Source organism: Volvox carteri (genome assembly GCF_000143455.1).
Source record: "Volvox carteri f. nagariensis unplaced genomic scaffold VOLCAscaffold_28, whole genome shotgun sequence".
Classification (NCBI taxonomy): Eukaryota; Viridiplantae; Chlorophyta; class Chlorophyceae; order Chlamydomonadales; family Volvocaceae; genus Volvox; species Volvox carteri.
The window spans coordinates 543,508-555,180 of NW_003307571.1; the positions used below are offsets into that span (position 1 = coordinate 543,508).

An 11,673-nucleotide genomic window follows, 5' to 3' on the forward strand; every position below is an offset into this window, starting at 1 on the left:
ATGGTGGTAGTGGGCTGGGCGGCTGTGAGGAAGGCGGTATGGGGCTGGCGGCTGAGGTGAAGGTGGTAGTGGGGCTAGGCGGCTGTGGTGATGGTGGTAGCGGGCTAGGCGGCTGTGGGGATGGTGGTATGGGGCTGGGCGGCTGGGGCGAAGGCGGTGGTGGGCTAGGCGGCTGAGGTGAAGGTGGTAGTGGGCTAGGCGGCTGTGGGGATGGTGGTAGCGGGCTAGGGGGCTGTGGGGATGATGGGATGGGGCTGGGCGGCTGGGATGAAGGCGGTAGTGGGCTAGGCGGCTGTGGGGAAGGTGGTAATGGGCTAGGGGGCTGTGGGGATGGTGGTAATGGGCTAGGGGGCTGGGGCGAAGGTGGTAATGAGGTAGGGGGCTGTGGGGATGGTGGGATGGGGCTGGGCGGCTGGGGCGAAGGTGGTAGCGGGCTAGGCGGCTGTGGGGATGGTGGTAATGGGCTAGGGGGCTGGGGTGAAGGCGGTGGTGGGCTAGGGGGCTGTGGGGATGGTGGTAGTGGGCTAGGCGGCTGTGGGGATGGTGGTAGTGGGCTAGGCGGCTGGGGAGAAGGTGGTAGTGGGCTGGGCGGCTGGGGCGAAGGTGGTAATGGGGTAGGGGGCTGTGGGGATGGTGGGATGGGGCTGGGCGGCTGGGGCGAAGGTGGTAGCGGGCTAGGCGGCTGTGGGGATGGTTGTAATGGGCTAGGGGGCTGGGGTGAAGGCGGTAGTGGGCTAGGGGGCTGTGGGGATGGTGGCAGTGGGCTAGGCGGCTGTGGGGATGGTGGTAGTGGGCTAGGCGGCTGGGGAGAAGGTGGTAGTGGGCTGGGCGGCTGGGGCGAAGGTGGTAATGGGCTAGGGGGCTGTGGGGATGGTGGGATGGGGCTGGGCGGCTGGGATGAAGGCGGTAGTGGGCTAGGCGGCTGTGGGGATGGTGGTAATGGGCTAGGCGGCTGTGGGGATGGTGGTAGTGGGCTAGGCGGCTGGGAGAAGGTGGTAGTGGGCTGGGGACCTTTGGTGGCGATGGATGAGGAGATGGAGGACGGAATGGTGGCGGGGGTCTAGGTGGTAAGGGAGGTGGAGCCGGTGGTGCCGGTGGTGATGGTGGCGGTGGTGGGGGTGTTTCTACCCACAGCCACGACTCGTCCGTCCGCATTAGCACGGTATTATTGGGTGCGACTAGTGTTCCTGAAGCCCAGCTTAATTTGATCCCATCGTTAGGCCCTTTATAGGTCCGTATTACCAATAAATTAATACCCGCTGCCAGGCTGATAGATATGCTTGCAGTCTTAAGGTAGCTGTTTCCGGGCAACAGCTGCCGTCCGTTGAGGTACAACGTACCAGCAGGTGCAGCGTTGAGACGGAAAGTTGCTCCCGTTATTGCTTCTGACGTATAGAAGGACCTGTAAAAGTATGTGTACCAGTCTAGCTTGTCTTGAGACATCAAGGAAACAACAAATGCGTAGGGGTGCGACCAAATGGTGATGGCGTTGGGGTCCGCGCTAAACATGACGTTTGTGTTCGCGTAAGCGCTCGCACCTGTGCGGGAAGCAGGGACACATGTGGGTGTTTGCATTCCCAGCATCATGCACGTGTTGCGGATGCACGTCAGCAGTGCTTTAAGATTTTCTGTAGCAGCGCAAGCAGCTTCTACACTCCAACCTGGGGTCCTTGAAATCCCAGGTAAGCCTTTTGCGCCGTGCTTCCACAGTTTCCGTTGGCGTAGCGAGCAGAAAGCCTCCAAGTGCCTTAGCTAGCATGTTGGTTAATAGCTGGTACTAAGACGCGGCAGGGGAGAAGCGAGTAGAGCTTCAAAGATAGGTTCTGAGCGGTAGCCTTTCGGCTTGTCAGTTACTTGTCAGTTAGTTGGTCCCGATTGGTACCGTCCAGTTAGTTGACACCGATCACCGGGACATCGTACAACAACTTATAGCTGTTCGCTACTGTAGTTCCTTCGGCATTCTGCCTGCACTACCAGGAGTGAGCTATGTTTGCTCTTACTTCCTCCCCGCCCGCGCTACTACAGCAGTTCGGACGGATAACCGGCCACACGGCACGATGGCGGCTGCGGCCAGCCGATACCTCTTTCGTTTACCGCGTGGCGCTCAGACAACCCCTTATTTCGTCACGCCTGCTACCCCAGCCGCTCTCCCACCCGCATTTTTAGGTGTCTACCTCGGCGATCACAGCCGCTGGGAGGTCGGCTTTGAGCGCCGCTGGCGCACCCCTGTTTTCCCGTACGCAGGAGTGTCTGAAGCGCCGTAATCAGGCGGCATTAGCGTTCTTCGTGCCGGGTGTGGGTTGCGTGTGCGGCCGGCCTGCGGGTCGCACCAGACTGCGCCATCATTCGCTTTTGCCGCGGCCGTTGCATGACCGCTTGTCCCTTGGAAATCGTTCCCAGAGGGTGTTTGGACTCCCCTGCAGTGCAAGCTCGATCCCAGCCAGAGTGCCGTCCCGCCGTTTGCCCTACTAGCCTTTCCCGGTATTTTGGAGCCAGCAACAGCAGCCGAGCCACAAGCAGATTAGGGTTATAGTTCATAGCGGTGCACGGATATTATATAACCGATGTACGTCGCACATCGATTACTTGTTAGCGGGTGTAGGGTTGATTGGCTAGTCAGGATACAGCCCTGTACAGCTACCTCATCAGCTAACTGTGTGTCGTACTGTCGTACTTGCGTGCGTGACAATTCAACATGCAATGCGACAAATAGGTAAGCATGCACCTTGTTAACATGGAGCGATGCTTGCGTGCATAGCATTGCATGCATGGTGCGCGGCCGCTGCAAAAGATGATGCACATCCACCGCACCCTTAAGCATGCATGGTTGCATGGTTGCATGCATGCTTGCATGGTTGCATGTATGCATGCACGAAGATTATTCAGCTACGGCTTCAAGCTCATCCGTTCATTCTGCTGCATAGCAGCCATGCATGCAGTAAGGCCCGTGCTCTCCCATCCTTCATCCACAGCTAGCTGTAAGCTGCCGTCCCATGAAAGCAGCTCTGCGTTCCCACTTATGGTGCACCGACCCACCCTCTCTTCCCGTCGCTCGTACCTCTCTTCGCGCCCGCCACCCGGTCGGTATCCCGGTAGAAGCCCGGTATTGACTGCCCCGGCGGGAGGGTGGGCCCCTGGTCGCCCTTGAGGCGGCATGTGCCGGTGCTCCGGACGTAGTCCCAGTACAGGCAGGGGGCGCTGGTGTAGCAGGCCTGGCAGCAAGCCGCCTCGTCAGGCTGGCTGCTGGTGGACAACGCTGCGGAGTCGATGCCGTACCCAGCGCCGTACATCACCTGGAGAGTGCAGGCTGCAGCGGACATGAAACGTTGGGTTCCAGATCAGTCGATCTGAAGAGTTGCACGACAACCCCTTGGCAACACTTAATCAGGAGATCAGCCTTTGTAGTGAATAACGTCATAATCATAAGCGGATCCGATTAAGAAAAAATTGCCTTGTATTGCAACTCCATGTTTCATGAATTCCGCCATACATGGAAGCCCACAGAGTGTGGTGCTGCCCGATTGAGAACTAGCGAGCCGCTGTAGCACACTTGCTGCCCATATCTGATGACCTGATGTCTCCTGATCTGCAGTTTCCGGCACCCCACCCGGCCCGCCATACAGAGTTTTCGCAGATAGCATCAGCTTTAATTTGCAATCTGTTCAGGTGATCATGCAGGGTATTTTTTACCTGGCCTTATCCTGCGACATACAACTTCGTGGACGCGCACAGTTCGCCGAAGATGTTGAAATGACGATCTTTGGTCTATACTATGTACGAGGTAGGTCTCTAACTCTTTATAAAGTCGCCACTTTCAGTAGCTGCTGGCCACTGAGGTGATAGACCTCTCGAGTTATTCTTCATTTCCTTATTTTCTCGTGGTCTTCGCCTTTTGCCCTTGAACTGTTTCTTGACTTTGCCGCGCGCTTCGCTCGTTTATCTCTTTTTAGAGATAAAGAGGCACCAAATTTGGTGCCCGTGCCCGTGCATGGTGTTCGCTCCCCGTTCGTGTCTGGGCTCTGCGTTTTGGCCTTGGTGCACGTGGGGTTTTGGATGGTTCGCGGTCATCCAGCCTAATTTTGCGTATTTTTTTACCAATTACAGGTGGAGTCGCCTAATTCCGAACACTAACACTCGAAACGCGATAGAAAACGCACCACTTGCTCTGACAAGGTCCTGTTTGTTGCAGTAGGACCGCCTTGTAGTACACTTCAAGGTGTCCAAGTCCCGTACCGCGTTATGCATTAATGCCCGTCATGTAGCACTCACTTCGCAGACCTATACAAAAATGCCTCTCTCAGAAAATGGGGGTAATTCCGAACACCTGCAAAGTGACCCAAACCTGCTTGTTCCGACCCGCAACGACGTTCCACAAGAACCGAATAACTTCAAAACTATTACTGGAGTTAATAGCCACCCAATGCGACCAGTAGAATCTACATGCTTGGGTCCGCTGAGGTCTTCATGCATGCATCCTGCAAGTACCACCTGGTAAGGGTCAAACTAAGCACAGCTGCTTCATTCCTAATTATTCTCCTGGTCGTACTCCTGCCACCGCTTTGTAGGGCGCCTGGCACGCTTGCCACGGAGCACCGGGACTGGGCTGGCCGGCTGGGATGCACGCTCTCCACGGGTGTGGCCCCTGTCGCGCCCCCGGCCGCGTCCCCGGCCCCGAACACCCCCGCGTGTGCTCATAGGTGTGAAGGGCGTCCTCGAGATCTTTTTGGGTCCAGTGCGGCCCGCGCTGCTGCTTTTGCTTCTTGCGCTGTGTTGGAGGAGCGGACTCTGATGGTGGAGGGACCTTGCGCTTGTTTTTGCCCATTTTGGCCGTCTGAAAATCTCTAAAACATATGCATAAACAAAGAACAGCTGTTGGATGTTGAAGAATGGGGTGTTGCGTCTGTTTCTAGTCGCCGTGCCGGCCTTCGCAAGGTTCCGCGAAACTTGACGACGGACGAGCGAAATCTAATAAATAGCGCTGATCACAGGCCTCTCTGGATACTTTTAATATATCTCAATATGCTCTGATGGTTCTTTGGTACTTCTGTCGCCTTGTGGTATTCGTGCCTCGTGAATCAGGGTCTCCATGCAAGATTGGGCACCGGAACCACAGCGACCTGAAACTAACGGTCCGCCGGCCATAGAACACTTAAAAAATCATATACTTTAAGAATATAAGCGCGCGATCGCTATCTCTTTCGTTATGCGCTCAAAGTAGCCCTGTTCGAAATTACCCCCTGTTCGGAATTAGGCGACTCCACCTGTACTATTATTATACTAATTACTACTTTTGTAAAATTCTTCGGTAAGTTCTTTGCTAATTATCCCAATAATTTGCCATTTTGCTAATTCTTCCCTTCTGTAATTGTCCTTCCGAAAATAAATCGCTACTGCCTATCCAAAGAGCTATAGCGAGGTCCCCGTGCACGTGAGAGTCATGGAACGGGGACCCCAAAACGAACGGCGCAAGGCCTCACACGGGGAACGTAAACCCTCCCCGTCAAAATCGCAACAATTTGCATTTTTGTTTGGTACTTTTTCAGCAGCTCCAAAACGTTCTGATGCTGTAAAAGCTGCAAGCTTATTAGGTGTAACGATGAACGAAGGTTCAAAACGTACTCCCCGAACCGTTCCTTCTCTGTAATCCATACCCCAGTGCTGTCCTCCAGTATAAAGAAATGTTATTCAAGTATACTGGGCCGTCGTTGTGCTGTCATATATAGCGGTATCAACAATTACTTGCCCGTAGCCCAGAAGCCATTGAAAACAAAACCTGCCCTTAAGAAGACAGAAATAGTAGCGAAGGCACAGAAAGAAACTGCGGAAAACTCCGCCACCAAAGAACATGTGCCCTTGCTCCACATGCAGCCTGATCAAGACGGAGGTCCCGTAGAAGAGTATTTCTATACTAAACGTATACATGATGATGTGAATGCCGTGGGTGAGGAGGATGCATCATCGGGTGAGGGTTCGGACATTGATAAGGATGATGGGCCTGACGGCCCGAACTCCCGCCAGCTAGTGACGGAGGTATAATTTAAGTTCGTCCACCAAACCGTCGCATCATCGGGGCGCTAGGGCGCCTGACAGCTGCACGGGCGGGGTCTGGTGACACTCGGGCGCTGGAACCTGGGTTGGGCGATGTCGGAATCTGGACGCGCGCTTGGGGCCGTGGCCTTGTGAGGGTATTTTGGGGCTGTATGCAAAAAATAAGCCCGAACGCTTGACTTTGGGCCGGGGCGCTAGGGTGCCTGACAGCTGCACGGGCGGGGTCTGGTGACACTCGGGCGCTGGAACCTGGGTTGGGCGATGTCGGAATCTGGACGCGCGCTTGGGGCCGTGGCCTTGTGAGGGTATTTTGGGGCTGTATGCAAAAAATAAGCCCGAACGCTTGACTTTGGGCCGGGGCGCTAGGGTGCCTGACAGCTGCACGGGTGGGGTCTGGTGACACTCGGGCGCTGGAACCTGGGTTGGGCGATGTCGGAATCTGGACGCACGCTTGGGGCCGTGGCCTTGTGAGGGTATTTTGGGGCTGTATGCAAAACATCAGCCCGAACGGTTGCATTCCAGTTGCATTCATGATTGCCGTACTCAGCCTCAGGTGTGATCCCTGGCCAGGCCATGCGGTCAGTCAAGGTCATGCATTCCCCAACCATGCAGTTTGAAATGTTCACAGCTTCTTGTAAATAAACAGGCAATTCACCAGCGAGATGTACCTGTGGCATATCAACACTCATTTCATGCACACACGCAGCAGGATCATCCAGTATGCACCCATTCAGTATCCCATCACTCTCCCCAAACAGGAAGTCCTAGATTAACCCTCAGTTCACTTGGTCTGATTCCTGTTAGACCCCCCACGCTGTCTCTGTAGCAAAGCCGCGAGCTTGGCGCCCCTTCCCAGGCGTTGGCTCCGCCCGCCCCTGTTCCCCCGCTGGCCACCCCCTGTTGCTTGCTCGCCCCCCTTGGTTGGCTGCTTGCCGCCTGGTGGGTTGCCGGCGTGTCGATCACTGATGTCCCAGACAACATTTGAGTCCTGAAGGCAGTCAGGCCCATCATCCTTATCAATGTCCGAACCCTCACCCGATCATGCATCCTCCTCACCCACGGCATTCACATCATCATGTATACGATTATTATAGAAATACTCTTCTACGGGACCTTCGTCTTGATCAGGCTGCATGTGGAGCAAGGGCACATGTTCTTTGGTGGCAGAGTTTTCCGCAGTTTCTTTCTGTGCCTTCGCTACTATTTCTGTCTTCTTAAGGGCAGGTTTTGTTTTCAATGGCTTCTGGGCTACGGGCAAGTAATTGTTGATACCGCTATATATGACAGCACAACGACGGCCCAGTGTACTTGAATAACATTTCTTTATACTGGAGGACAGCACCGGGGTATGGATTACAGAGAAGGAACGGTTCGGGGAGTACGTTTTGAACCTTCGTTCATCATTACACCTAATAAGCTTGCAGCTTTTACAGCATCAGAACGTTTTGGAGCTGCTGAAAAAGTACCAAACAAAAATGCAAATTGTTGCGATTTTGACGGGGAGGGTTTACGTTCCCCGTGTGAGGCCTTGCGCCGTTCGTTTTGGGGTCCCCGTTCCATGACTCTCACGTGCACGGGGACCTCGCCATAGCTCTATCCAAAGCTCTACTTGCTTACCTGCTGGTGTACCAAACACTTGCAGCTCGGACACTGCTAACAGGCTGTCAGGAACGGTCGCACTTGTAAGTAACCTCTCTATTGAGAAGACGCGCCCCGTTCTAAGCGGGTTGATGGAGAAACCGCCCACTCTGCTGTCTTCGCTGCTGCCAGAAGCAGCAGCAGACGCTCCGTAGGTTAAATTGTAGATAACGGCATTAAGGCTTCCGGGATATGACAAATCGCTGACCGTGAGGTCGATGGCCCTACCGCCCAGTCTGAATTCATAGTCCGACGGCTGTCCAAAGCAGCAACCTCTGCCGAAGTAGATGGCGACACTGCCGATGGTTACCGCTTCCCCAAAGTCGATGGATAGCCATTGGCTTGTGCTGTTGCTGGGAGCGCTGATGTAAGTGCTGCTATTGCTGCCATCTGGGGGGATAATGCCATCATTAGCATTTATGGCGGCGTATTGATTGGATAGCTGGGATGCGGCGTATATCCTTTTTCCGATGGCGATGTTGGTCATTAAGGGTGTCAGGGGAGGTGGGGGAGGGGGCAGTGGTGGTTTCGGGGCCAGACCTTGTGCATTTGCTCCAAAATGCGACATTGGCCGGGGCGGTGCTGGCATGAAGCCCAGAAGTATCAAAGGCAGCAGCCGCCGCAGCATTCGTTGGCGTTTTTGCGTGTGGTGGTTGTTGCAGTGGGCTCCAGGCTTACGAAGAGTAGAGCCAGCAGCAGGCCGTTTTTTCCGCTGATAGTAGCAATGATGCGAGCACCACGTTCTCTGGGTGGCCGTGGTCATGTTATACCTTTCTTGGTAAAGGAGGAAAGTTAACCTGCTGAAGGCACGCAGTCAGTTTTCAGTGCAGGAGCTGAAAACAAAGGTGGCCGCCGTGCACCGGAGATCGACGGCGGAGCTGTCAGAGCTAGCGAGTCATGCGATATGCTGCCTAGCGCTGTTCCCGAGGCAGCTTCAAGTCATTCATGTCGTCCTTCTTTAAGCTTCGACGAGCACCCTGCCTGAAGTATGTCCCTCTGCATCAATCCCGTACGTAGTCGCTCGTTTACTCGCTACCTACCTGCCGCTGGACTTAGCAGGCCATGAGTAAGCCTATGTCCAAGTTAACCTGCTCTGTTGGAAGGAGATCAAGCTGATTTATGCGAAAAAACATATAGATGTCGTTGCTGCGTTACGCACATACTTGTTGAGGAATCTGCTGCTGACGAGGAGCCAAAGTAAGCCATGCACCTTACTTAAATGCGCAGCTCACGCATATGATCTTGCCTGCATATTCGAGTTCAATCCACTTGGACTACGGATTGCGGCGATCCATCTCCCCGGCTTTCAGCCCATCATATCCGCAGCTCGCTAACGTTACAAGCCAGCAGCGCCAGCTTCAAATCGCTTCCCTTAATCATATAATAGGATATCGCCTTTACCAGTCTAAATTTTATTAATGTTTCAGCGTTGATTACGGTGTTGGTTAACCGGCGTTTAATTTGTGAAGTTACGTTTCGTCGTGTTTCCTAGAGTTTCTCCGAGGACAGGAAAGCGCAACAAGTTGTTTTGCATGCAGGCAGGCACAGAGGAAAGAAGATCACACTCGGTAATAGTGCGGAGCAGCTGTAATGTTGTTTACATGTAGACGTACAGCTCATCGCCTTCCAGCCCGCGACGGTAGAGAGGCAGGACGAATGTGAATCGTCCAGGTCGTCCGCCTCGCCGCCCAGCCGCGCATCAAACACACACAATCACAAAGTCACATGCGAGGCAGTGTCATAACGTCTTTGTATATTAGTAACTGGATCTATCAACCGAAAACGTCGACCAAAATATCTCGCCACAGACCCGTATTAAAGTACAAAGTACACTATTGCTGATGTACTGGCTTAGCCAGTACTGCTTGTGGAAGTCGACAATCAAGCATCGGCAAACTTCTTGCAATCAGTTGCTGTCTTGCTTTTCCGCAAGCTAGCGTACACATACCAGCCACCCACATGCGTAGTGCACCCTGGCCTACGCACATACATACCTGTCGATTTGGGTTCCTTAACAAAAAGCCCAACTATGTCCCGGCCCTAAGGATACGTGCGCTTACGAACCCATAGGGGGTATGACAGCGACTAACAGCGTTCTAACAGATCCAGACGGATCCAAACAGGGTTTAAACCTCGTTTAATAGTGCTGTGTGTGAAGTGCTCACCTATCTTTAGGGGAACAACGTTGCAATGCGAGAGCACAAGCGGCTCATGGGGGCAGCAATGCTTTGATTGGGTGGGACAGGCTGCGTGTGTTGACCGGGGAGTAAGATTATGCCGTACCTCGGGGTGCACTACATACAGGCCCAGGCAGCATTTCACTGCCTGAACGGAGCAACGTTGCTGCAGTTAACTGTTGGCCTCGCACTCTGGGAACCGGCTTCCGCTGGGGGGAAAGTGAGGAAGCGAGCCGCATTTGGCCCTCGCCGCAATGTGCCGCAGTAAGAAGGTTGCTGCGCCTAAGCCTTGTATGGCCCTATATATCACATACTGGAGTATCCTGGGCTTATCACGGGATTCGCATCCACCGATTGGTCCTTTCTGAAGTCGTGCTATCATATATACACTTTTCGTCCCAGTCTTATCATGCGGGGCGCAAGTGTGGGTCCCCCACTCCATCAATATGAGCAGGTAGTAGTAGAAATCCCACCATGATCTGCCACTACCGTATACCACCGCAGCGGGCGCTGCTGTTCCATTGGGCCGTCCTTGTTCTTAGGTTTTGTAACTGTGGGCCATGAGCGTGGTATTTGAACGCAGGAAAGACCACTCCAAAATACAGCAGCAAGGATGTGCAGTTATGCATCAGTAGCGAAAGTAGGGATGATGGGGTCGGTGATGCCGTGGTGGCTGTGATGATAGTGATGGGAAAGGTCCACGTGCACCCGACAAGCACAGGGTGCACCCCTTCGGCCACGTGGCCAAAGCAAGGAGGGATATGGTGGTTCATGGGGACATGCACAGTGGCATACGAAAGGGGGCGTAGAAATAGCGCAGGTCGGCCGTGGGAGCAAGGAGAATGGTGCAGCAGCTATGCAGGGGGGCATGGGCCATGCAAAAATGAAAAACAAACTGGGCATGGTGCGTGAAGAGAATGACATCGTGATGATGGATGTGGGTGGGTAGAGCAGGAGCTTGACGGGGCCTGCGAGCGCTGCTGCCTAATGTAACAATACCCGTGACAGCTACTGCATTGTGTTCATTGTTACAGAATGGGAGTTTTTTGGGCCGATTACAAACATGTGTGAGTGTGTGTGCGTGTGTGTGTGTTACATGGTTGGGGGTGCGTGACCCCATACTTGTGAAACTACCCATACGAGCCGAAGGTCCAAAGGCAAGACCTGAACGCCTAAAAGCCACAGAAACTAGGGGGGCGGCTTTGCAAAGCCGAAAAGGGGCTCGGGCCCGGTGCAGCCACTTGACCCCCGTTTAATTCGCAGGGCAGTCCGTACAGCATAGGAGTGCAAGCACAAGAACGCCGCCAAGTTTGGAGTACACACTTGTTATTGAAATTCTCAAACAATAAAGGTCGGCAGACTTGCTACGGCGGCGTAGACCTGTCTGGATCGTCGCAAGCGCGCAGCCGCCATAGCATAATCATTATTGATTGAACAGTTAATCTTCTTGTGATGCGACAATCAGAACGACATACGCACAAAGCAGGAGTGTCATTGCGGCAACGTGTGTTGCCGCTGCTGCGCCAAATCCATGAGTCGGGACTGCCCGATATGTAGGTGGTACTACCGTTGCATCCATGTTCTACCCCGGCCCTTCGGTCTGCTGGCTAGCAGTGCAAGGCGCGCCAAAGTGCCCGTGCTTCATGGACCAATTGTTGTCCGCTCCCAGCCAGAACGCATTCGGGGATCGTTCCAATTGCACACTTGAAGTCGGAATGCAGCGGCAAAGCTGATGGTGTGTAGAATAAGAATAGCTTTCTGACGCAATTTAGAGCGGGGTGAAATAAGATGAAATGTGCCTGCCTGCCTG

At 54.0% G+C, this 11,673-nt stretch overlaps 3 protein-coding genes across 3 annotated transcripts in view; 1 reads left to right on the forward strand and 2 right to left on the reverse strand.

Annotated features, from left to right (window-relative positions):
* The window catches only part of VOLCADRAFT_92832 (uncharacterized protein), a gene marked incomplete at both ends in the record, with an annotated part of 8,527 nt that extends 4,908 nt beyond the window's left edge, over window positions 1-3,619 (reverse strand). The window contains 3 exons of the mRNA XM_002952220.1: window positions 1,129-1,538; window positions 3,059-3,293; window positions 3,608-3,619. Of these exons, the coding sequence (XP_002952266.1) occupies window positions 1,129-1,538; window positions 3,059-3,293; window positions 3,608-3,619 (657 nt within the window). The remainder of the gene's footprint in view (window positions 1-1,128; window positions 1,539-3,058; window positions 3,294-3,607) is intronic.
* A 669-nt stretch (window positions 3,620-4,288) lies between these two features.
* On the forward strand, window positions 4,289-4,789 carry VOLCADRAFT_92833 (uncharacterized protein; the record flags this gene model as incomplete). Its single annotated transcript, XM_002952136.1, has 3 exons — window positions 4,289-4,491; window positions 4,566-4,633; window positions 4,698-4,789. The coding sequence occupies 3 exons, from the start codon at window positions 4,289-4,291 to the stop codon at window positions 4,787-4,789; spliced, it is 363 nt and encodes a 120-aa protein (XP_002952182.1).
* Window positions 4,790-6,829: 2,040 nt separating this feature from the next.
* Window positions 6,830-8,449, reverse strand: VOLCADRAFT_92834 (uncharacterized protein; the record flags this gene model as incomplete). Its single annotated transcript, XM_002952221.1, has 2 exons — window positions 6,830-6,984; window positions 7,666-8,449. 2 exons carry the CDS (start codon window positions 8,447-8,449, stop codon window positions 6,830-6,832), a joined length of 939 nt encoding a protein of 312 aa, XP_002952267.1.
* Between the last annotated feature and the right edge of the window lie 3,224 nt (window positions 8,450-11,673).